This window comes from Macrobrachium nipponense, chromosome 7, assembly GCF_015104395.2.
Source record: "Macrobrachium nipponense isolate FS-2020 chromosome 7, ASM1510439v2, whole genome shotgun sequence".
NCBI classification, from domain to species: Eukaryota; Metazoa; Arthropoda; class Malacostraca; order Decapoda; family Palaemonidae; genus Macrobrachium; species Macrobrachium nipponense.
Genome location: NC_061109.1, coordinates 16,109,036 through 16,132,824, shown reverse-complemented (window position 1 = coordinate 16,132,824; position 23,789 = coordinate 16,109,036). Strand labels below are relative to the sequence as shown.

Sequence of the window (23,789 nt, the reverse complement as noted above, 5' to 3'; positions counted from 1 at the left end):
GGCGACTTTGTGGGAACGTGGAATTTGGATGTTGCAAGCATTTGCTAACTGGATTTTCAAATCCATGCTGCAACAGCAACCAGAATTTGAATTACTGATCAGCTTCCCAATTAAGACGTGGGAGGCTGTTGGAGAGCCACCAAGTACAAGCATAATACTACATCCTTTGTTTATAACCCATTCAGCTACGTCCTTGCAGATGAGATCATTGACTGCTCTCCTATATTGTCATCCGCGGTCAATATAAATTTTTTCAAGGCAATGGAGCACTCATAGAGCTGGTGTAACTGCTGTTACTTTGCTTCGTTCTTCTAATACTACAGACATGATACTGTGTTCTTTATATCTTTCACAGAAAGATAGAGAAGTTACACTTAGGCCCTGTGAAGGCCATACACTGTAATATCTGATGCAAAGTCAGCTATTGTTGCACAGCATCAGGCGTTATTGTGTCAAGGCAATATTAATCTCTTGCGGTCATGCCAACATTTAAACATGTTCTTCAACATTCTTCAATATAAAAGTCCCCAGAATCACAAAATCCTATACATACTGAAGAGCATCATATATCCTGATAGAATCAATTACAGTTGCATTCGCAGTCACTGCAATAAATAGTATTACTGCTACTCCGGCAGTTTGGAGTGGGACGCGTGAAGCTGTTCTTTTACATTTTTAAGATCTTCACCCACACTCACTGTTTTGCTCAGAGGCCATCCAGTTGCTACATTAACACTCTTTCTTAGGTATTCTTGTGGGCTGAAAAGATTATTACAACACTTTAGCTCTATTTGCAGGGCCTTTTTTCATTCCAGTAAAAACATGGAGACTTAGAGCGTGGTATTCCATGCCTTTGGGGCTGAAAGTAAATCCTTTCATTCTAAAATGTCCATGGTCATAACCCATCTTAGTCATTTCATTCATCATACGAAACCAGTCTGAGTTTCAGATTTCAGTCATCCAATCAGACTAGAATGATTCAAGTGTGGGTAGGGAAACATCACATGTTTTTTCTCCATGAAATTTTGGAACACGTCAGCTGGTAGTGGGTTATTTTTTCCAGATAACTCAGTGTCCCATAAATAATGTCTGTGACTATTGATTTTATTTCTGAAATGATTACATATAATATGTATATATATATATATATATATATATATATATATATATATATATATATATATATATATATATATAAATGGTTCTTGCATGAATAAAAAAGTCAAGCTTATTTACAGGTCATCTAGACTTCAAAACATTTGCTGTATACGTTCTTTATCTTTATTCGTTGGCAATTTTCTGCTAATTATCTTGTCGTACAATATATCTCAGAAGTGATGGCTTTTGAATTTCTCACCTTATGAGTTCTAGTTACCTTGGGAAGATCGGGACATGATTATAGTATTATTAGTACTATGACATAGTACTAATTTTCAGATACACATCCATGGGAAAGGGCACCTTCCTTCAGTGAAGTTTACATAATAGTCCTTTGCATAAGTAGGAAAAAGACATTCATGTGTGAAACGCTGCTGATGTAGATACAAGAAAAATGGTTATTTTCATTAATGAGTTACCAGACTGCAGAGCCATCATATCCGAACTGCACGGATTAGTTGTAGTACTAGTAACAGTAAGGAATTTTTCTTTGCAATGGCTCCCTTGCTCGTTCAATTTTGCCTTTGACTGTGCTTGTTGAAGTAGATATTCTATCATGTTGAAGTAGATATTCTATTATGTTCATTATCAATCGACACAGTGCGTTGACGCTTGTCTCCACCCATTTCCAGCTCCTTTCAGCACGGCTCTCTCCAGGTATTACAGCCACCGACGACTGGTGTGTTTGGGAGTCGCCCTGGTGGCATCTGGCCTTTTCATCTGTTCCTTCAGCAGTCACATAATACTCTTTTATGTATCTTATGGAGTTGTCATAGGTAAGCGAAAAGGAAGATGCTGATTGTTTGATGGACGATCCCTTACTAAATCTATCCACTAATTTCTGTGTTTCAGCCTATTCCAAAAATTATGATAGCAAATTTCAATGACTACTGTTGCTTTGCCAGAATAATAGTAATGAATAGCGGTAGTATTTTCGCTTAATCGGGGTAAGGCTACAAACTAATTTGTTGTTGTTGTTCTTGTTGGGGGTTAGGAAAGCCCAAAAAGGTCTGAAAAAATTTGTTTTGCGTTGAGTTTAAGATACAGGAAGTTTAGGATAGGACATTCGTGATTTATTTATTAGAGTGAAAAAATAAGATATAAATAATATGCATGTTAAACAGTAGAGAAAAATTATTTCTAATAAATACAGCGTATTTATATGTATTTTCGTTGGTGAAACGATGCTCTATTTGACCGTAGATTTTAGCATGCACCCCGAGTAAGCTGGAGGTGAGAGGTTCATGCTTTGTTTAAAAGTAGTACATAGTTAGTGTGAGTTCACAAAAGACATTTTTGCATCTATGAACTATAAATGTCCCAAAAATAATCATGGTGTAAAGAGTGTACAGAAGCAATGCCTATATATATATATATATATATATATATATATATATATATATATATATATATATATATATATATATATATATGTAAATAAATTCTTCTGTTAAAAGAGGATACGTCCTCAAGTATAAAAGGTGCATTAAAACACTGTTTTAAAGCTAAGGACTATATTTCGGTGGACTGACTTGATAAGGGTGGAAGTAAGTCCACCGAAATCTAGTCCTCAGCTTTAAAACAGTGTTTTAATGGGCCTTTTATCTTTATATATATATATCTATATATATATATATATATATATACATATAATATATAATATATAATATATATATATATATATATATATATATATATATATATATATATATATATATATATATATATATTATATATATATATATATATATCTAATAAAAGGACCCCATAAAAACACCAAAATATAGAGAGAAAAGTACTATATTTCAGAGACTGCTGTCTCTCTCTTCAGGTATATGAATGAGAAAAGTTTACGGAATAGGTGGTATTTATACCAAGAGATCCATTCGCAGGTAAGCCAATTTAGGTCACCCCCGCTGATAATCTTCCTTTAATCTTCTTAAGCATTGATTGAATGAAAACCTTGTCGATCACATCTGAAATCCACGCTCCTTTATAGATGTTCATTACCTGCCTCTCTTTTATTAAGGCCGATTCCATCATTTGACTCTTGTACCGGCAGTTGCTGCTATAAATTATACGTGACAAATTCCAGTTTATTCTATGGTTATGTTCATTTATATGGTTGAAAATAGCTGAGTTCTGTTGTCCATGCCTAACTGACCGTTTGTGTTGTATTAATCTCTGGGGAAGTGATTTTCCTGTAAATCCAATGTAAGATTGGTCACAATCCTGGCATGGGATCTGATAAACCCCAGTGTCCTTGGGGGATGTCTTTTGTTGGACGTTAATCAGGGATTTGGCTAAGGTGTTCGGGTAAGTAAATGCAAAAGGGTTAGATTTTCCGAGGGTCTGAGTCACCTTCTTAATCGTGTCCAGGTGTGGAATTTTTATTTTATTGTTGGGTGTATCTCTGGTCTTGTCTTTAGGGGGTCGGTAGAAAATTACGTTTGCTTTGTGAATTGCTTTCTCAATTATATGGTCAGGATACTTTAAAGACGAAAGTTGCTTACGAATTAGTTCAAATTCTTTTTCCAGGAAACCTGGGGAACAAATTCGTAAGGCTCTTAAGAACAGGTTGCTGGCTACACCTATCTTGATAGCAATGTCGTGATAGCTAAAGTAGTGAATGTATGAAAGTGAGAACGTTGGTTTTCTGTATATGGTAAATTTGTATTCTGTCGTGTCTCTGATTATTAAAACATCAAGAAAAGGAATTTTGTTGTCTGTTTCCCATTCAACTTTAAATTTGATGCTGGGCACTAATGCATTTAATTTTGAAAGGAATTCATTAAAATTTCCCCACCTATTATCCCAAAATGTTAGAATATCATCAACATATCTCATCCACAGCATAATTTTGGGTTTTATTGCATTTATTACTGTAGTTTCAAAGTATTCCATGTACAGATTGGCTAAAACAGGACTTAAAGGACTACCCATACTACACCCGAATCTTCGCTTGTAGAATGATTCCACGAATGAAAATATGTTATTAGATGCACATAATTCAACTAACTTTATTATTTTGTCAAGCGCTAATGGGAAATGATCTGAATAGGGGGATAATTTTTCCCTCAAAAACTGAAGAACGTCTTGTACTGGTACTTTTGTGAATAGGGAATCTACGTCAAGGCTTAAAAGTTTTATGTTGTGAAGTGGTATATGTGCTTCTCTGAATTTGTGACAAAAATCTTCCGAATGTTTAATGTAACTGGGAGAAAAAGTGCCTAAAAAAGGGGAAAGGAGGCCAGCTAACTATTTAGAAATTTTGTAATTGAAAGCTCCAGCACATGAAAACCTTGTCGATCACATCTGAAATCCATGCTCCTTTTGAGATGTTTCATTACCCCCCCTCTCTTTTATTAAGGCCGATTCCATCATTTGACTCTTGTACCGGCACTTGCTGCTATAAATTATTCAGAAGATTTTTGTCACAAATTCAGAGAAGCACATATACCACTTCACAACATAAAACTTTTAAGCCTTGACGTTCTTTTTTATCTTTAAGAATTTGTTTCATAGTGACGCTACATAGCACGCATACCCGTCTTTTTAAGTTGGTCAGTCAAGTAAAAATTTATGTGTACTTATTAAGCAGCATATGTATTCAGTTAGAACAGCCCAGACTTCAAATGCACTATTTATCCATCTGAGCGAAAAATCTCATTGTATAAATTGGGGCGATAGCTCTGTAATCGCTAGGTCTAATGATTATGTTTCAAGAAATTTACTGGAATCAGCAATTATACAAATCACTAATGAAAACAACCTAAATCTTAGTCTGTGATTGTACCATTTGGACCCATATATTTGTAAAATGTTTATGAAGGACCTCTCTCTCTCTCTCTCTCTCTCTCTCTCTCTCTCTCTCTCTCTCTCTATCTATCTATCTATCTCTATCTCATGCTCGCTATATTTATATCCTATTTTCGTCTTTTCACTCATTTTTTGGAACATTTTTGTAAATTTCATTTTAACTAATACAAAATGTATTGTTTTTCAATTAAAATTTGCCTTGACAAAATCCTTAATTTATTTTTTCGGGATGTTACTTAGTCGTACATGCCTCCTTGTTTTTCAAAATGTATTGTTTTCTGGCTGAATCATCTGCTGACCACGTGTGTGTTCCTCCAAGGTGTGGCTGTCTTAAATCTCTAATCTTGCCCTCGGATGTTTTTTTCGTGTCTGTAGAGTGAATTGGACCTTACACTAATCTTGTAATGTCGGTTTGGATATTAAGCCTACCTGTTCTATGTTTTTCCTCTGTATGATCAGTTGTGCCTAAGTAAAGGGTCGTGTTAGACCGGAAGTTCTCAGCTTTCTCGCCTTTCAATTTTCCTCTGTGGCATCAACTTTATATATATATATATATATATATATATATATATATATATATATATATATATATATATATATATATATATATGGACATGCTCATTCGATATACATTACTAAAAATTGCATATATGTACGCGATTTGTTTATCAGCTGAGGCCACAGAAAAAAAGACCTGGTATGCCATTGTTGGTTTGTGGGATCTATTTTACTTGCTGGACGATGTCATTTGAATAATAACGTGACTATCAGTACAATACTTACACGCGTCAGATTTTAGGCACCTTTTCAGATTGCAACAAAGAAAAGGTTGTTGTATAAATAACATAAGGTATAGGATTAGTATGTGCATTTTAAGATCAGTTTATGTGAATGTATTTCTCCTTTGTTTATCATATTTTGGCATTCACCAGTTTCATAAGTTCCTAACTGAGAATGCAATCTGTTCGCAGGGACTGGCACAGCGCTGCTTTCGCCTCAAGGATTTCTCGCATCTCAGAAGTACTTCACCAGCAAACGCGTCACCGCCAATAGTCTGCCCATGCTCGGGACCTCCATAGGTTTCATGACATTTCCTATTCTTTTGAATCATTTCGTTCAGGAATATTCTCACAGAGGCTCCTTTATTTTATGGTCTGGTATTGTGCTTCACGGCTTTATTGGAGCATCTTTGCTCCATCCAGTGGAATGGCATATGAAGCCGAACAAGACAATACCTTTAAAAGTACTCACCAGAAGGAACACAGCTCCAGACATGGACGGCCAAAGGTGCGCTAAGTATGATAGACAACAGAGGAACTCTCTCAGGAGTTCTGTGAATGATGATGATAGCAATGAGGACTTATCTGTTTGTGGAGACGAATCTGATCTGCCAGAACTTGAAAAGCCTGGAAGCGTGGGCGATTTGTTAAATAGAAGCATTAGAAGGAAGAGTGGAAGATCCAGCAGCCTCAACAATGCGCGCCAAATCTTCGGCTCATCCAGCAATGTTGATGCTTTCGGAAGTTCAAACTCAGCGCAGATGGAAGCAGGAAACGTGGAACTCCAAGATGCTGGAAGCGTTTGCTGTGGTATGACTGTGCCGCATTTCAGTGAGATCTTCAACTTCACCCTTCTCAAGAATCCAGCATTTCTCATATCGTCATGTAGTAGTGTCAGCAACAGAATGGTAAGTTTAGGAAAGTATTTGGGTATACTTTACTCATTTGAATGTTCGAGGCGAAGCATTATGAAGACCCTATGTCTTCATAGGACGAGCTTTTCTGATGCAATGATGATAATCCCCATGAAGAGTCCTATAGTCTGAGAGACACTTCAAGGTCCAATGTCAGTCGGACATTCACCATTTCCCGTTGAATCGTTGTGTGACCAGGTGTACATGTGCTTCGTGACCTACCTTCCGTCGATATCTCAGGATCTGGGCCTGAAGAGGGACACGCCTTATCTCATGATGTGCATCGCGGTATTCGAACTCATTGCTAATGTTACAACATCAATCATAAGTGACAGGTGCTTCATGCCGAGAAGATATTTCATCATCTTTGCCTCCACGGGAGCATGTATCAGCTGTTTGTGTAAGTATGGGAGAAACGTTTTTAGCTTCTGATAAGGGTTGGGGGCAGGGGGGGGGGGCGTTTTTATGACGGTATGCTCTTACATGTCACATTCAGAATATCCTGAAGCATTTTCCGTTCACTGACTCTGGAGAAAACAATATTTGCTACTATTGAGAACTAATTTTTCTCGTGATATTAAAGCTTTATTTTATTATTTTTTGGTTGCATCGTTACTTGGTCAAAGTACTGCAGATGCTTTTCCATTTAATTCAGTGTTTTGTATAAGTAAGTACTAAATTGAGGAGTGGTGCCAAGAGGTTATATTTTGATTTATTATTACACACAGATTTACAGTAAAAAATTCAATTAACGCAACCAAAGTTGTATCAGTTAGGATGTGAACCGCAAGAACAGCTAACGGTGTTCGTACCGGTTATGCTACATTTGGTTCTGAATAAACATTTCACGGACTGAATATTATGATATTATGTAGAGCAATCGCCATTTGATATTAATAAGAAAAGCTTGCGAGGCATTATCAGCATTTTGTCGTGTCTCTTGCGACTAGCAATCTACGGCATGCGACCCAGTTAAGATACTGGACCCAGTTGCTGATGAGTCACTTCCCCACCTGGCTATGGTACGCTGTGGAAATTTCATGGCTCTTCGCGGTGGGAGAAACTCTTACCAATCTCTGTCCTGCCCTTTAACTTTTATTCATAATTCCTTGATAAAATAAGCACAGGGGGCCTCGACTCTCATCGCCCAGTGGGGATCTTAAAGATGAAATCAGAAATCAGACAGCTTTGATGTCAAATTTTATCTGAAAGTTCCTCTTTATCCAATACAAATTTCATAATATGACTAGTTTTTCCAAAATTGACTTAATATCATAATATCACAAGAGTTCCTCGTTGGACGATTGGTTTTCGCGCTCGCCTACCAATCCGGTGGTCTGAAGTTCGATTCTCGGTTCTGCCAACGCGGAATCAGAGGAATTTATTTCTGGTGATAGAAATTCATTTCTCGATATAATGTGGTTCAGATTCCACAATAAACTGCAGGTCCCATTGCTAGGTAACCAATTGGAGTGCCTACAGTTTAGTTGACCAAGAGTATTGTCTGCTACTAGATAATTGGCGGAAGAATACAAACAAGATGGCACGCGTATGTTTTGGCTCGATTTTTGAAAACGTGCAGTAATAGATTATAGAAAGCCTAAACCAAACGAACCAACCTAATCTAACTTAAGGCGCGTCCCCTAACCTGGCCAGGGGGCGAAGGCCCCCCTGGACCCCCTGGTATGGTAACAAAGGTTGTGACCTAACCAAATGAACCACACTAACCTGACTTAGGGCACAAAACTGTCTTCCTCTTTCACGAGGATCATTGTTCCCTCTTTGCAGTGTTCATATTGACCACTAAAATTGCGTCAAAGGCCACTTTTAAAAAGGAACGAATGTAACATGTCAATATCGTCACAGAACTTGATCAAGTCTGAAAACGTAACCAGTTTAGCAGCGGCAAAAGCAACATGCGACGGACGGGATGAGGAGTAGATGGTGATGCCATGCTGACTGTTTTGAATGGTTGCGCCTTGCGGGTCTGGTAGGTCTTCCAGGTCGAAGGGACTACTTACCTTGGCGGAGGGATTATGGGCCGGGCAAAAGGTGTTGCGCAGCCTGGCCAACCACGTAAAAATACCTAATCCTTGAGGCCAGTCCTAGGAGAGCTGTTCATCAGCTCAGTGGTTTGGGATAACTAAGATATATTTAACTTTTTTACATAATATCACGATATTCAGTCTGCAAAATGTTAACTCAGAACAAAACGTAGCCAAATAGGTACGAACACCATTCATTGTTCTTGTGGTTCACAACATAACTGAAACAATAGAAAAGATTCCAAACTTCCTGAATGATTTCTCATATAACTGCATTCGTCCACGAAAACTTGGAGGGCATTTGGGAAGTGACAGCCATCCATTCACTCACTATCGTCTTTTCAGCCGTGACCTTCTCACGGGACTTCTGGAGCCTCGCCCTCTGCTGCTGCGGGTACGGGTTCTGTGTGGGGATCATAATATGTGTTGGGCCCGTCCTCTTGGTCGAGTACTTGGGCTTGGAACTCCTGCCCTACTCGTACGGCCTCCTGCTCTTCATGAACGGCTTTTCAGGACTCGTCATCTTCACTGTGACTGGTAAGAGGCCTCGTTTCTATGAAACACAAGCACTTTGGAAAGGGGGCAGTCTGCCCCATCTCATGTTAAGTTTTTCTATAAAGAAACTTTGCTCAGATTCTCTTTATAGGAAAAGCCGATTATCCAAGTGTAATGATCTCCTATGAGTTAGTCTAGGAGTAGGAGAGGAGTCATTACACAAACACCCACAGTCACTTTATATCAAACCAGAATATTAAGGAACGTAAATTAAATAGGAAAGAAATGCTAGATATATATATAATTACACAAATAACACAAGTTACTAATAAATAACGGCAGTACAAATCATACAAATGAAATAAGAAAAACTTACGAATACTTAATTGTAAATAATCACTTCACAAACACTCTTCAAGTATGTAAAACAAACTAAATGTAGTTACCACCACAGATCAGCTGGAGAGAGGTTAAAGGTCCCGTAGTCTGAAAGCCAATGACATATGCTCGTATAAAGCCAAGGAGGTTAACAGAAAACGAGACTAAGCAAGGAGTCTCGAGACTGAAGGGACAGGTGGTAGCATACTTAATGATTATAGAGTACAGAAACAATTATTCCCCGGACATATGATTAATACAAATCATATTCTACAAAATATAAACATAATCGTAACAGCTCCCCCGTGCTAAAAGGCGGCTGAGAAGTTTCACGATGATCATCCATTTATGATGGATGGGAGGGATGCTTGAAGATGCCTAAACGCGAGACAATGCATCTGCTACTTTATTTTCTGCTCCAGGAATATGCTTCACTTTCACGTTGAATTCCTGGAGAATGAACGACCACCGGAGCAGTTTCTTGTTATGGAGCTTGGCCCTTTCAAGGAAGGCCAGTGGCAAGTGGTCTGATAAGACTGTCACAGGAGTATTTCCATGCAGATATACTCCGAAATATAGAAGTGCAGCTACAACACCATAGAGCTCTTGCTCTACAGTAGACCAACGCTGCTGAGTTGGGGAGAACTTCCTGGAAAAGTATGAAACAGGAAGCAATGGGGATTCGTCAGATGGCTCTTCATCCTTTGACTGCAGAAGCACAGCACCAATACCTGTGTTGCAAGCATCAACCTGCAGATAAAAAGGCTTGTACACATTTTAGGATTGGACGAGAGGTTAATATTAGTTTTAACTGATCAAAAGAGTTCTGGCATTCTGGTGACCAGATGAAATTTGCTTTAGCTGATGTGAGTTCATAGAGAGGTTTTGCAACAATAGCAAAATTTTTACAAAATTTACTGTAATAAGCAGACATCCCAAGGAAAGTCTGTACTTGCTTACGGTTAGAAGGAACTGGGTATTCTAAGACTGCTTTTATGTTACTATCTTTAGGTACAACAGAACCACTACCAATTACATGACCTAAATAGTTAACTTTGGCATTGCCAAAACAAGATTTCGAAAGATTAATGGTCAGATTGTTTGAGTGAAGTTTGTGGAACAATTTTTCCAATGTTTCAAAATGTTTTCCCAGCTGCTTGTTGCAACAACCAAGTCGTCCAAGTAGGCATATACATCTTCAAGATCTCTGATCAACTCATTCATCACACGCTGGAAGGTTGCAGGGGCATTACACATGCCAAAGGGAAGAAAGTTATACTGAAACAAGCCAAAAGGAGTAATGAATGCACTGATTTCTCTAGCATTTTCAGTTAACTGAATCTGATAATATCCCTTTAAGAGGTCTATTTGAGTTAAATAATTGCAATTTCCTATATTGTCTAAGATATCTTGTATTCTAGGAAGTGGGTAAGAGTCCTTCTCTGTAACACTATTCACTCTTCTATAATCTGTGCACATCCTTACTTTCCCATTAGGTTTGGCAACTAAAATGCAAGGCGAAGCCCAAGGTGAGCAACTAGGGGAAGCTAATCCATTGTTTAATAAATATTCAACTTCACTTTTCATTAACTGTAGTTTTTCACCCACAATACGATAGTACTGTTGTCGAATAGGAAAGGTATTAGGGAGAAGCTTTATATCGTGTAAAACAATATTACAGTTACCAGGAATATCTGAACACACACTTTCATATTTACGTAACAGGCTCTGCAATTGTGTTCTCTGCTCACAAGTCACGTGTTCAAAATACTTATCTAAGGAAGCAAGAATATCAGAGTTGGAAAAATCTGTCCATGAAGTATTCATGTCTAAGTGGCTATCTTTTTCATCGTAATCTTCAGTACTTCCTCCACAAGGTTGCACACTTACTTCACAGGGTTGCACACTGATATCAACTAACACTGGGGAAATCTTATGGTAAGGTTTAATTAGGTTGACATGAACTAGCTGGGTAGACTTCTTCCTGTCAGGAGTAGAGACAACATAATTAAGTTTATTTATCACTTTTGATACCTTATATGGTCCAGAGAACTTATGTTTTAATGGAGATCCTGAAATTGGAAAATATACTAGAACATTGTCACCAACTGTAAACTTTCGCACCTTAGCTTTTTTGTTATAATTTTCATTCATTTTCTCTTGTGAAACTTTCAGATTATTGAAGGCAAACTTATGAATTTTGTCAAATCTGTCTTTCATGTTTTGCAAAAACTTAGAAACTGTTACAGGAGTGACTACTTCAACCTCACCAGTTAAATTTTCTTTAACAACTCTTAGCACATCTCTAGCTTTTCTACCAAAAAGCATTTCAAACGGAGAAACTCCAAGGGATTCGTTTGGAACACTGCGTATCACAAACATCAAGAGATCCAGGGTTTCATCCCAGTCTCTTGCAGATTCCAAGGCATATTTTCCAAGAAGGCTTTTCAATGTCTGATGTGCCCTTTCCAACACACCCTGAGACTGTGGATGATAAGCTGAAGAAAAAGATTGTTTAATATGCAGCTCTCTCAAGACAGATTGGAAAACCTCACTTTTGAAATTTGTTCCCCTATCACATTGTAATTCTTTAGGAAAACCTAAGACAGTAAACACTTTAATTAGACTTTCTACAATCTTTTTGGCAGTTATATTAGGTAAAGGAATGGCAATTGGAAATCTTGTGGTGGGACACATTACAGTCAGCAGATACTGATTACCTTTACGGGTTTTGGGCAAAGGACCCACACAATCTATAACAACTTTACTGAATGGTTCATGTGGAATGGCAATAGTTTTTAATGGTGCAGGTGGTATCACCTCGTTGGGCTTTCCCGCTATCTGGCAGATATGACAACACTGTACAAATCTTTTTACATCATTTTTCATTCCTGGCCAGTAGAAATTAAAAGATAATCTCTGATAAGTTTTACTTACCCCTAAATGAGAATCGGCACAATGTGCAATTTCAAGAATCTTACTTCTTAGTGAAAATGGAACTATAACCTGCTCACAGTCTGCCCAAGATTCTTTCGCCGACAATTTAGAAGGTCGAAACAAGCGCATCAGTATTCCCTTCTCGATGTAGTAGCAAGGAACTTTGTCAATATCTGATTTCTGAACAGCCTTTTCATATAAATTACTCAAACTACAGTCTTCCTGCTGTAATTTAATAAAATTATCTTTAGAAAGGTTTAACAGATCAGGTAAGTTTGAATGATTAATAGAAACATTAGGTACATTCTTAGGTTGCTCATCAGTAGATTTCTTTGAGCGAGTTACTACACAAATTGAATCCTTAGGCTTAGTACCTTGTGAATCTTGTTTATCACATTTACTCTCAGGATCATAAATTATCAAATTGCACATTACTTTACTACCCGCTAAATCATTACTGAGGACAAGATCTACATTAACAGGAAATTCATTATCAGTGACAGCAACTTTTACAGTTTCATTAACATAAGGGCAATCAAGATTTACTTCAGCAAGTGGCAATACTTTACGACTTGAAAAGTCTGAAACAACTACATGTTCATTAGTAAATTTAAGATCAGGAACAAGACTCTTATGTATTATGGACTGAGCAGCCCCTGTATCTCTTAGTATAGATACTTTCTTTGAATTGAGAAGGCCATGGCAAACAAATTCTTTGAAATAATCTATCTGATCAACAGCACAATGCAAACTAGTTTTCTTAACCACTGACTGTGATACCTTACTAGACTGATTGGCCACTTTGCAACCTGGTTTTGTACAATTCTTTGCGTGGTCAGGCTGCTTACAATAAGCACAAGAGCTAATACCAGTTGCACCATTACCATCAGTATCTTTAGACTTATCAGGAATTTTAGGCTTACTCTTATGAATTAAGCTATGATTATCAGCAAGATTTCCAGCTTTCATTAGATCTTTGACCTCTCTCTCAGCTATATACATCGAAAATAGGTGGTGGAAATCTCCGATGGAATTCTTCCAAGACTACTAGATTAACTAATTCATTGAAATTTGCGACTTTTTTCACTTGCAAGCCATTTTTTTAAATAACCAAAGCTTTTGATTAGCAAATTCTGTAAATGTTTGAGAAGTAGTCTTAGTAGCATTCCGAAACAATTGTCTATAACCCTCGCTGTGATAGCATAAGCGTCTAGAATATTCTGCTTTATAACATTGTAACCTTCACAATTAAATTTGATACAACTTGAATTGCTTTGCCACGTAATTGGGGTTTAATTAACCATAACCACTGATCTGCAGGCCATTTCTAGATTAGCAGCAATATCTTCAAAAGCTATGAAAAAACTTTCAACTTCTTTCTCATCAAAAAATGGCACAAGCTTTCTTGCTCTAGACAAGTCAAAATGAATGGGCCGAGAACTAGAAATATCAAACTCTTCACGGTGCTTTTCTACAGCTATTTTAGCCTTTTCCTCTTCCAACTCTTATTCAACTCTGCCTCTTTAATCTTATATTTCTAATTCCAAGTCCAAAAGCTTCTGCTTTTCCTCTAACCTCTTCCGAGAAAGATAATCCTCTTGTTTCTTTGCTAACTTCCCTTAATCTTAACTGTATTCTAGCTAGCTCTAATTCTTTATCTACTTTACTATGCTTTGACCTCAAGTTAATTACCTGTTCTTCAGTAAAAACATCCTCATCAATATAGTAATCCAAAATAGAGTCTAGAATTTGACCTTTAAGCGCTGTGTGGCTCACTTCAATACTAAGCTGACTAGCAAGGGACAGCAAGTCCACCTTTTTAGCTTGAGAAAGCTGAAAAAGTTCACCAGCAGGGTTTGCTACAAATTCTGATACATCAAAAGGCATTTCGGAGATTATTACTCAAACGATACAAAATATCAGGAGTCAAGTCATTAAAATGCAAAAGCACGAACTAGGAAATTGAACATGTTAAAGTTGGTCGAAGTCTAATCATTGAAAAATTTATCAATGACACTGAAAATCACTAAGACTAATAGGCACATCGAATATTATTCTGACAAAAATTACATTTAGATACGTACGTTTAATAAAATTTGCATATGCGAGTATGAGTATGAATGAAGCATTAAAGACGAAACAGCTCGTAAGAACAAATTTCAGACGCTTCGAAAGCGTTGTCATGTGAAGACCAATTGTTTGTACGGGAGCAAACCGCTAGTCCAGACTAAACAACTACTTTAACGATAGTGACGTGGCTTAGGTCGCTACAACAAAAGATAGCTTGACAGTTTCCCTAATAACAGTCAAACAAGGAGCAAGGAACTACACGAAGTACCCTTTTAACTCTAAAATCGTCAATACTATCGGGAGCAAGGTATTGCTAAGACACCAACACGGCATAAATGACTGAGAACTTAATCTACCGAAGGGATTAGCAGTCAGACGAACACTTTAGGGAAGCTACACTCACTTAAACTTCAACCGAAAATTATGGCAGTAGTAAACTATTGACAATACATTTAGTTTAAAAAACTTATTTGAAAAATAAACAGATTACGAAAAACATTATCCTGATATTTGATACCGATAAAGCAGTTTATTCTACATACAGACGTGTGTGTGAAGTTAACATGATAAACACTTTCCGAATACAACTAATAGTTATTGAAAACAGCAACTCGTAATCCCGGACAGGCCCCCAAAATGTAATGATCTCCTATGAGTTAGTCTAGGAGTAGGAGAGGAGTCATTACACAAACACCCACAGTCACTTTATATCAAACCAGAATATTAAGGAACGTAAATAGGAAAGAAATGCTAGATATATATATAATTACACAAATAACACAAGTTACTAATAAATAACAGCAGTACAAATCATACAAATGAAATAAGAAAAACTTACGAATACTTAATAATTGTAAATAATCATTTCACAAACACTCTTCAAGTATGTAAAACAAACTAAATGTAGTTACCACCACAGATCAGCTGGAGAGGGGTTAAAGGTCCCGTAGTCTGAAAGCCAATGACATATGCTCGTATAAAGCCAAGGAGGTTAACAGAAAACGAGACTAAGCAAGGAGTCTCGAGACTGAAGGGACAGGTGGTAGCATACTTAATGATTATAGAGTACAGAAACAATTATTCCCCGGACATATGATTAATACAAATCATATTCTACAAAATATAAACATAATCGTAACACCAAGACAAATACCGTCATGATATACAATAGCAGAAGGTGTCATTATCCAGAACCATCATCGTAATGGCGTAATTATAACTGGTTAGGAATATCCAGTAAGAAAATCACACTTGCGTATTACTGAATGCATGAAATACCGTTACTTTGAGGTCACTGTCACTGCCAAAAGCACCATCGTAAGACATCATAAGCGTTAAGAAATTTCCTGGAAATTCGCACATACTTCCACAAGGAAAAAAATCAATGTTTCAGAATCATCTAACTGCTCAGTGTTCCCAAAGGGCGGTAGCCTTTTATGTCAAAGCCCTTAACACAAAGACACGTCAGGAGTGAAAACCATCTAGCTCTCATTTGAAAAGTAAGTTGGCTTTCATGATATATACTAAACAGAAAGCTTATCAAATGAATACTATATAAACTCAATAGCCATGAATATAATAACCAAATTGAGGAACTTTTTGCAGCTATGTAAAGTAACTGTTTCAGTCCTGCTTATTGTAAAATATACAGGTGTTCAGTTTTAAAGTACGTTTTTGTCTTTAAATTACTTTAGAAAACTTACTTTAGACAAAATTACAGTTTTCTAAAGTAAGTTTTATGACAAAACCTTACTTTAAAACACCTGTATATTTTTCAGTAAGTAAGACTGAAACAGCTAGTCCTGCTCACTTAAAAACATCCGGGTGTTCTAAAGTAATTTTTGTCATGGGAAGTTCTTACTCTAAAAAGAATCATGTATGGGGCAATTAACTTTTGGCATAGACACCCGTAGTGAGAAACATTTGTCCACCAGGATGTTGACTTTTCCCGATCGTAAGGGTTATTCGTTTCTCCTCCTCCGCAGGGTTGCTGAATGACATGGCAGGCAATTACGTCACCACGTACATAGGGCTGAGCTTCTTGTCGTTGGTTGCCGCTGTCTTGTGGAGCTCTATCAACCTCTGTTACAATGCCCTCGATTCAGACCACTCATAAATTCTATAGGAGTGATCTCATTCCATTGCGCAAGTGTAAACAATGGCTTGTTGCCTGTCAGTAGTCTGGAAGAGTGGTTATAATAAGACTATAATAATACTGCTCCAGTCACCTGGAATGGTTAAACCAAGAGGCCTTTACCCTTGAAATGCAGTTTTGCCACAACTTTGAGAAAGTCCAACTTTCATTGCCAATTTTATTTAAGTCAGTTACAATAAGGGTAGACATACTGATAGGATAAGGGCCCAAATTTTAGCATTGTGGACAGAAACATGACACAGTATCGTCTCACCTTCCATTCTATTCTAGGCATCAATGATCCTGGTAGTCACGACGCCAGACAATTATTAATTATTATTCATTCATTCATTCCATTCCGTTCTTAATTTGACTAGTTGTGGTATCACTATGAGCCAAGAAGCAACCCCAGTTGGAAAAGCAACAAGCTACCCCCAGGGGTTCTGGTAGCAACCCAGCAAGGGAAAGAAAAATAGTAGAGAAGAATAGAGACTGTAAGGGGAAAAAACCCAGAAAACCAAGGACAAAACATCTAGATTATGAAATGCAGCTCATGTGAGTCTACTTGACAACAAAGCATTAGGATACAGTTTGAATGTCTGAAGCTCCAACAATTCTACTGCATGATTACAAAGGTAATTCCATACTTTGTTGCAGCTGGAATGAAATTGCCAGAGAAAAAGAGAGGTGCCGAACTGTAAACAAGAAAAGATAAACCTATTAAAATTAACAGCATGTTTGGTACTACAGGTGGATGATACACTTTCAGTTTGAAGCCTTTTCTGTATTCTATGGTAAGAAGAATAACCGCTACAGGAAATGAAGAATGAGGAAGTATTATCATTTTTATATTAGACATAAAAAAACCGTCATAATTTCTATAGCAGCTCATTTCTAAGCGCAAGACGTTGCCGTCTCAGTTAAAGAAAACGGAGTTTTGAGAGAGAGAGAGAGGCAGAGAGCTTGAATGTTGTTGAGTTTGAATATTCATCCCAATTGGGCTCCGCAATTCCTATAGTGGATTCACATCAGCTGTGCATCTGATTGGCTGTTGATAAGCCAAACACAGGCTGGAAACTGTTAGTCTTGCTCGAGAGTTCTTAGAGGCAGGATGTATGTTCGGACCGCTTTCAAAAATTAAAACTTTCATTATACCTCAGTTTTACCTGCAGAAAAGGAGTTTCCGAAAGTTCTAGACAGATGATTTTACCATAGGGACATTTTGGCTCCAACACATTAAGCCATTCTCGACCTAAAATAGAGGCTAAATGCCAAAACATAAAATTTTATTTCTGTAAAGTACAAAACAAATGAAGGTCACACTTGAGAAAAATAAAAATGTTCACTATAGAACTTGTTTGGCTGTTCTGGATGAGGATCAGATTCTCTACGAATAGTCTCTAGCAATTACTCTGAGTAGATAATGATGCTTTTCTTCTTTTAATAATTCTTGCCAGTTGCTCAGTGACAACTGTAATTGAATCCTCCTCTTTGAGTCATCAGTTGGATGGAGATGCCGAGTGCTGGAATCCTGTAATGCCATTGCTTTGCCTGAAGTGGTACTGCCATATAATTCCAACGAACCATTCTTTCATGACAAATGTATGGGTATCTCGTTGTTTGTACAACAGCCAGTTGGCGACAATTGCCCTCAGTTTTAATAACTTCATTTTACTGCGAATTTAATTTCACCAAGTTCATGTTGCTAAATGCGCAGCCTACATCAGTATATAATTGTGGTAAGAATACACGCAAAGAGGTATAGGTAAGTATAATATTCAACTGTAGGATCTCTGCAATTTGAGAGTACTGCGGACCAGCTAGTATTATTACTTCCACTGGAAATCACTTGATTAGGGGAACTTGCATCCACTATAAAATAAACTTGCAAACTCAATTGCATTAAGATTACCAGTCATCAGTCACACTGAAAAGTAAAACAGCTGCAACCCAAGTATTGTCGGGTAAGTGTTAGTGAAGTTGTTCTATCAGTTCAATGACAAACTGTATGAGCCTCCCTTGCTTGTTGCTTTAATCTGTATGAAAATATAATTGTTTTTCTTCTGCAAGTTTCTTTATAAACTCAAAACTAAAGTAATGGATCGGATTCAAGTATTTTGAGTGCTTTGTATGGCTTCATTTTCTTCCCTGGGAGTCATATTTCCGATTCCGAAGAATCAGTCAATGAATCTGGGTCTCTTAGCAGTTTTTTATGGGTCCTGCATTGTTGTTTCAGAAGTATTGTTGACAGCTTACCTTTCCAAGAATTGTTTGAGAACTGAGAGAGTTATGTGATTTGTTTTAATTGTCATCAGGTACTGAATAAAACAGATCTGCCGTTTAACATGGTTTTTCTGGCCTTTCTGGTTGGACATGCGCACTATGTTTAATCCACTGTTTCAGAATACTCCCTGCAGCACTCCAGTAATAAAACCACTTAGTTTGGCTCAACTGCAGAGATGGAAAACCATCCCTGATTGTTTCATGCATTTGTTCGAATTTCATCTGCCCTAGGGGCAACTAGGAAAACCAACCATATGTCTCTTACGATCATAAACTCTGTTTCGTGGCAATGTTGTACAGTAAGTACGTGAAACAACTAATTGGATGGAGTGGCCCACACACTTTATAACCTACTATGAGATTCAGGGTCTCTGTAACACGGTTTTTTTTACTTTGCTCCTTGTCAAAGCATCGGATGTAGCTGAAAGTTGACAAATGTATATTTTACAACCACACACAAATTTTGTCAGCATTATCAATAACCTAAACCCGATAGTTTTAATTTTTATAGAGTGAAAATGCTCTAGCCGACGCCATGGCCAATGATTACGAGCCAAGAGTCGAAAAACATTCATTACGTAAGCAAGGTAAACACACCTTTTGACGAAATGTTGCCCCGCCCATCCACTAGACATAAACTCCATCGGCTCTGAAACCCAAAGACTTTATGAATGGCGGAACGATACATAGATGTGGGTGGGGTATCAGTGCTAGCGTAGTAATACTATTGTAGCAGTAGTGCCGCAAAATTAATAATAGCAGCAATATACATGAATTAAAAGTTTAGGCCAACTGCTGGGATCCCTGAAGATCATTTAGCACTTCTTACAACTAGTCGAGAAATTAGTTTTTATAGACAGATGTTAAATTTTCTAATCCAACAGTGCCCATGGTAGCCTTCAGTGTTATCCTGAATTATAACGAGGCGAAAGTGGGTGGAGCCTCATGAAGCCATCATTCTGACGATAATTAATGGTGAAGGTTTAAAGCCAATATACGGTACCGGCTATTTTTTTTTTCAGTAAATAGGTAGATAGCCAATAAATAAAAATTGCTTGACATTGGATATAGCAGTTATCAAATCAAGCTTGTCTACTATGTTTTTGAAAATTACCAGCTATTCCCTACATCTTGTCAATCTGATTGTGACCTATAAAGTAGACTGTAATTTCTTAGGAGGCCTATTTTGGGAGTTAGACTAATAATCGTAGTGTTTTTGTATTTATTAACATATTTTGTTGGTTTGTTAATTATGACAATTATCAGTGGAGAGGTTCCAGAGTTCATAAAGGTGTACTGCTTTGCTTGTATTTAAATTTGTATGTCATCGTTGCCAGAGGTATAGCCTTCGTTACGTATAGCCAATCATCTCTCAAGAAAGAGGGAAGAAATGCTGTCATAAGTTACGTAACGAGTGCGTTCGAAACCTTTTCTCTGAGTAAGTTGGCCCGTCTTCAAAAAAAGTCACTTTTACATTATAAGTACCAAATTTATTCAACCTACGTAAAGCAGAATACAGTCAAAATTTATGTGTAGATATAATATGTATTCTGAATAAGCGTTATATTTATGAAATGCATAGATAAAAAGTTATAGCGAAAAAACCGTGTTACAGAGGCCCTGAATCTCATAGTAGAGATGTGCCAGTCTTGTCAGAGCTCTGTTGTTAAGCTCAGTCATTTCAGAGGCAGTATTACCTTCAAGTGTTCGTAGATTTTATATTTCTGAGACCTTTCCATAGAACAGCATTTTGGCTGCTTCACAGATTAACTGCATTACATACTTTCATTAAAGTTATATTAAAAATGTTGCAACAATGCTTTTCTACTGATAATTCCTCACATCTTTGAGATTATCACTTATCTCCTCGATAATTACGCACACTTTTCTGCCACCAATATCATATTACAGGTCTTCCATGAAATATGGAACATATACAGCCACCAACAAAACCGGTGTCGCCCCGCCAAACCTGGCTCGGAGGGCTCATGCCCTTTTTGCCCTGAAAGGTGGCCTTCGTTCAGACAACCAGTACATAGTTAGAATGAATGGTTCGAATGGGAGGAGGAGGAAATTATGATAATCAGGCAAAGAAATGCAATAATGAATGAAATATATAAGGACAAAAGAGAGAGAGAGAAAAGAGAAGAGAAGAGAAGAGAAGAGAAGAGAGAGAGAGAGAGAGAGAGAGAGAGAGAGAGAGAGAGAGAGAGAGAGAGACTTTTATTCCTGTTAAGTTATTAATCTGATGGATATATTCGAGACCTTCTGCTTTAAAAAAATATGTTATTGTATACATTTTGGAAAATAATTATGAAATCTTATCATCTTGTATTGTTTTAAATCATTACTATATTGTCTATATAAAAAAACCTTAAATATTATTGGAACTGAGTATTCATATTAATATTATTCAGACGGAAATATCCTTCTTTTTCATTATCCTATAAGCAGCTGTATTCTCTCTCTGTCTGTCTGTCTGTCTGTCTCTCTCTCTCTCTCTCCATCTGCCGTTCTGTCCTCCGTCTTATATCACCTGGATCCACTATTTGAATAATGGTAAACGTTTGATATGTTATTTGAAATTGGGCAAGGATCACAAAACTGTATATGGCTACTCTACCAACTTTTGCTTGGCTGCATCTATTTTTGTCTAGACTGACTGAACTACAATTACCTGTATTACCAATAATATCGAATCTAGTCACAAAGATGTTACACACCAGGTTTTGTAGCCGTGGGTTGTATGAGTCATGAAAGCATCAATTTTGCAAGGGTATTATTTTATTAATTAATCTATGCTAAGAGCGCATTACTGGATATGATAATCTAGTACTACAAGATTTGTATTTATGGCATTACTTACTATGAGATTCAGGGCCTCTGTAACACGGTTTTTTGGACTTTGCTCCTTATCAAAACATCGGATGTAGCTGAAAGTTGACATATGCATATTTTACAACCACACACAAATTTTGTCAGCATTATCAATAACCTAAAGTTTTAATTTTTATAGAGTGAAAATTAATTAGCCGACGCCATGGCCAATGATTACGAGCCAAGAGTCGAAAAACATTCAATACGTAAGCAAGATAAACACCATTTGTCGAAATGTTGCCTTGCCCACCTTGTTCCATCGGCTCTGAAACCCATAGCGGTCAAGAATGGCTAACAGGATTTGGAATTGTCCCAGTGGTTGCAAAACTGCATCTGTCTTACGACTTAATGAAATAACCTATCATCTAATGTTAAACTTAATTTCTGAGAAGGCCATGGCTTATTGCACAGTGAAAAACATGACAAAGACTTTATGAATGGCGGAACGATACATAGATGTGGGTGGGGTACCTGCGCTAGCGTAGTAATACTACGTTTAGGGCAACTGCTGTGATCCTTGAGGATTATTTAGCACTTCGTACAACTACTCGAGAAATGAGCTTTTATAGCCAGAAGTTAAATTTTCTAATCCAACAATGCCCATGATAGCTTTCAGTGTTATCCTGAATTATAATGAGGCCAAAGTGGGTGGAGCCTCATGAAGCCATCATTCTGACGATAATTATTGGTGAAGGTTCAAAGCCAAAATATGGTACCGGCTATTTTTTTTTCAGTAAATAGGTAGATAGCCAATAAATAAAAATTGCTTGACATTGGATATAGCAGTTATCAAATCAAGCTTGTCTACTATGTTTTTGAAAATTTCCAGCTATTCTCTACATCTTGTCAATCTGATTGTGACCTACAAAGTAGACTGTAATTCTTAGGAAACTCATTTTGGGAGTTAGACTGATAATCGAAGTGTTTTTGTATTTATTAAAATATTTTGTTGGTTAGTTCATTATGACAATTATCAGTGGAGAGGTTTCAGAGTTCATAAAGGTGTACTGCTTTGCTTGTATTTAAATTTGTATGTCATTGTTGCCAGAGGTATAGCCTTCGTTACGTATAGCCAATCATCCGTCGAGAAATAGGGAAGAAATGCTGTCATAAGTTACGTAACGAGTGCGTTCGAAACCTTTTCTCTGAGTAAGTTGGCCCGTCTTCAAAAAAAGTCACTTTTACATTATAAGTACCAAATTTATTCAACCTACGTAATGCAAAATAAAAAATAGTCAAAATTTATGTGTAGATATAATGTGTATTCTGAATAAGGGTTATATTTATGAAATGCATAGATAAAAAGTTATTGCGAAAAAACCGTGTTACAGAGGCCCTGAATCTCATTATATTATATTTATTATATTGTTTCGGAAACTCTTGGTGAAAATAAATTATGTGAAATAAAATGCAGTGAATGTGTGTATCGGTGAATTAATATAATGATTGTGGGGTATACTATTAATATATTTAGTGATTCAAATTATTGGGTGACAGTCTTTAGACCTTTAGATCAGTCACGTCTTAGCTAAACCGCACCCCGCCCCCCACCCCAACTTTATTTGTCGCTTCAGAGCTGCAGCGGCTAATGTCCAACACACCTTGTTGGTGCTCCCCTCCAGGCTATTCAAGAAACCCATTACTTTCGATATCTCCTGCTCATTCCGTCTTTTATTTTTGGTAATGAACTAATTGTAAACATTTGGAAAACATAATGGCGTATAAAATACTATCATCTGAGTATTATTTTACCTTCCAAAAGACTTCCACCAGAACGATCTCATAACTGTAAGACCTTGAAACCCCGAACAAGAGGAGGTGCAGGGATGGAAGGAAATAACTAGGTGGGGGTTAAAGGTGATGGGGACAGGTGATATTGGTTGACCTTAATGTAATGCTT

At 37.2% G+C, this 23,789-nt stretch overlaps 1 protein-coding gene across 2 annotated transcripts in view; it reads left to right on the top strand.

Annotated features, from left to right (window-relative positions):
- Positions 1 to 21,178, top strand: part of LOC135217365 (monocarboxylate transporter 7-like) — a 44,245-nt gene extending 23,067 nt beyond the window's left edge. Inside the window, exons 4-8 of one of the 2 annotated variants that reach the window (XM_064253208.1) lie at positions 1,791 to 1,934; positions 5,949 to 6,664; positions 6,869 to 7,070; positions 9,061 to 9,252; positions 16,581 to 21,178. In XM_064253208.1, the coding sequence (XP_064109278.1) occupies positions 1,791 to 1,934; positions 5,949 to 6,664; positions 6,869 to 7,070; positions 9,061 to 9,252; positions 16,581 to 16,711 (1,385 nt within the window). In that variant the 3' untranslated portion in view covers positions 16,712 to 21,178. Of the gene's footprint in view, positions 1 to 1,790; positions 1,935 to 5,948; positions 6,665 to 6,868; positions 7,071 to 9,060; positions 9,253 to 10,741; positions 11,110 to 16,580 lie in introns of those variants that run through there. The other variant, XM_064253207.1, reaches the window with a different exon arrangement.
- Positions 21,179 to 23,789: the final 2,611 nt, after the last annotated feature.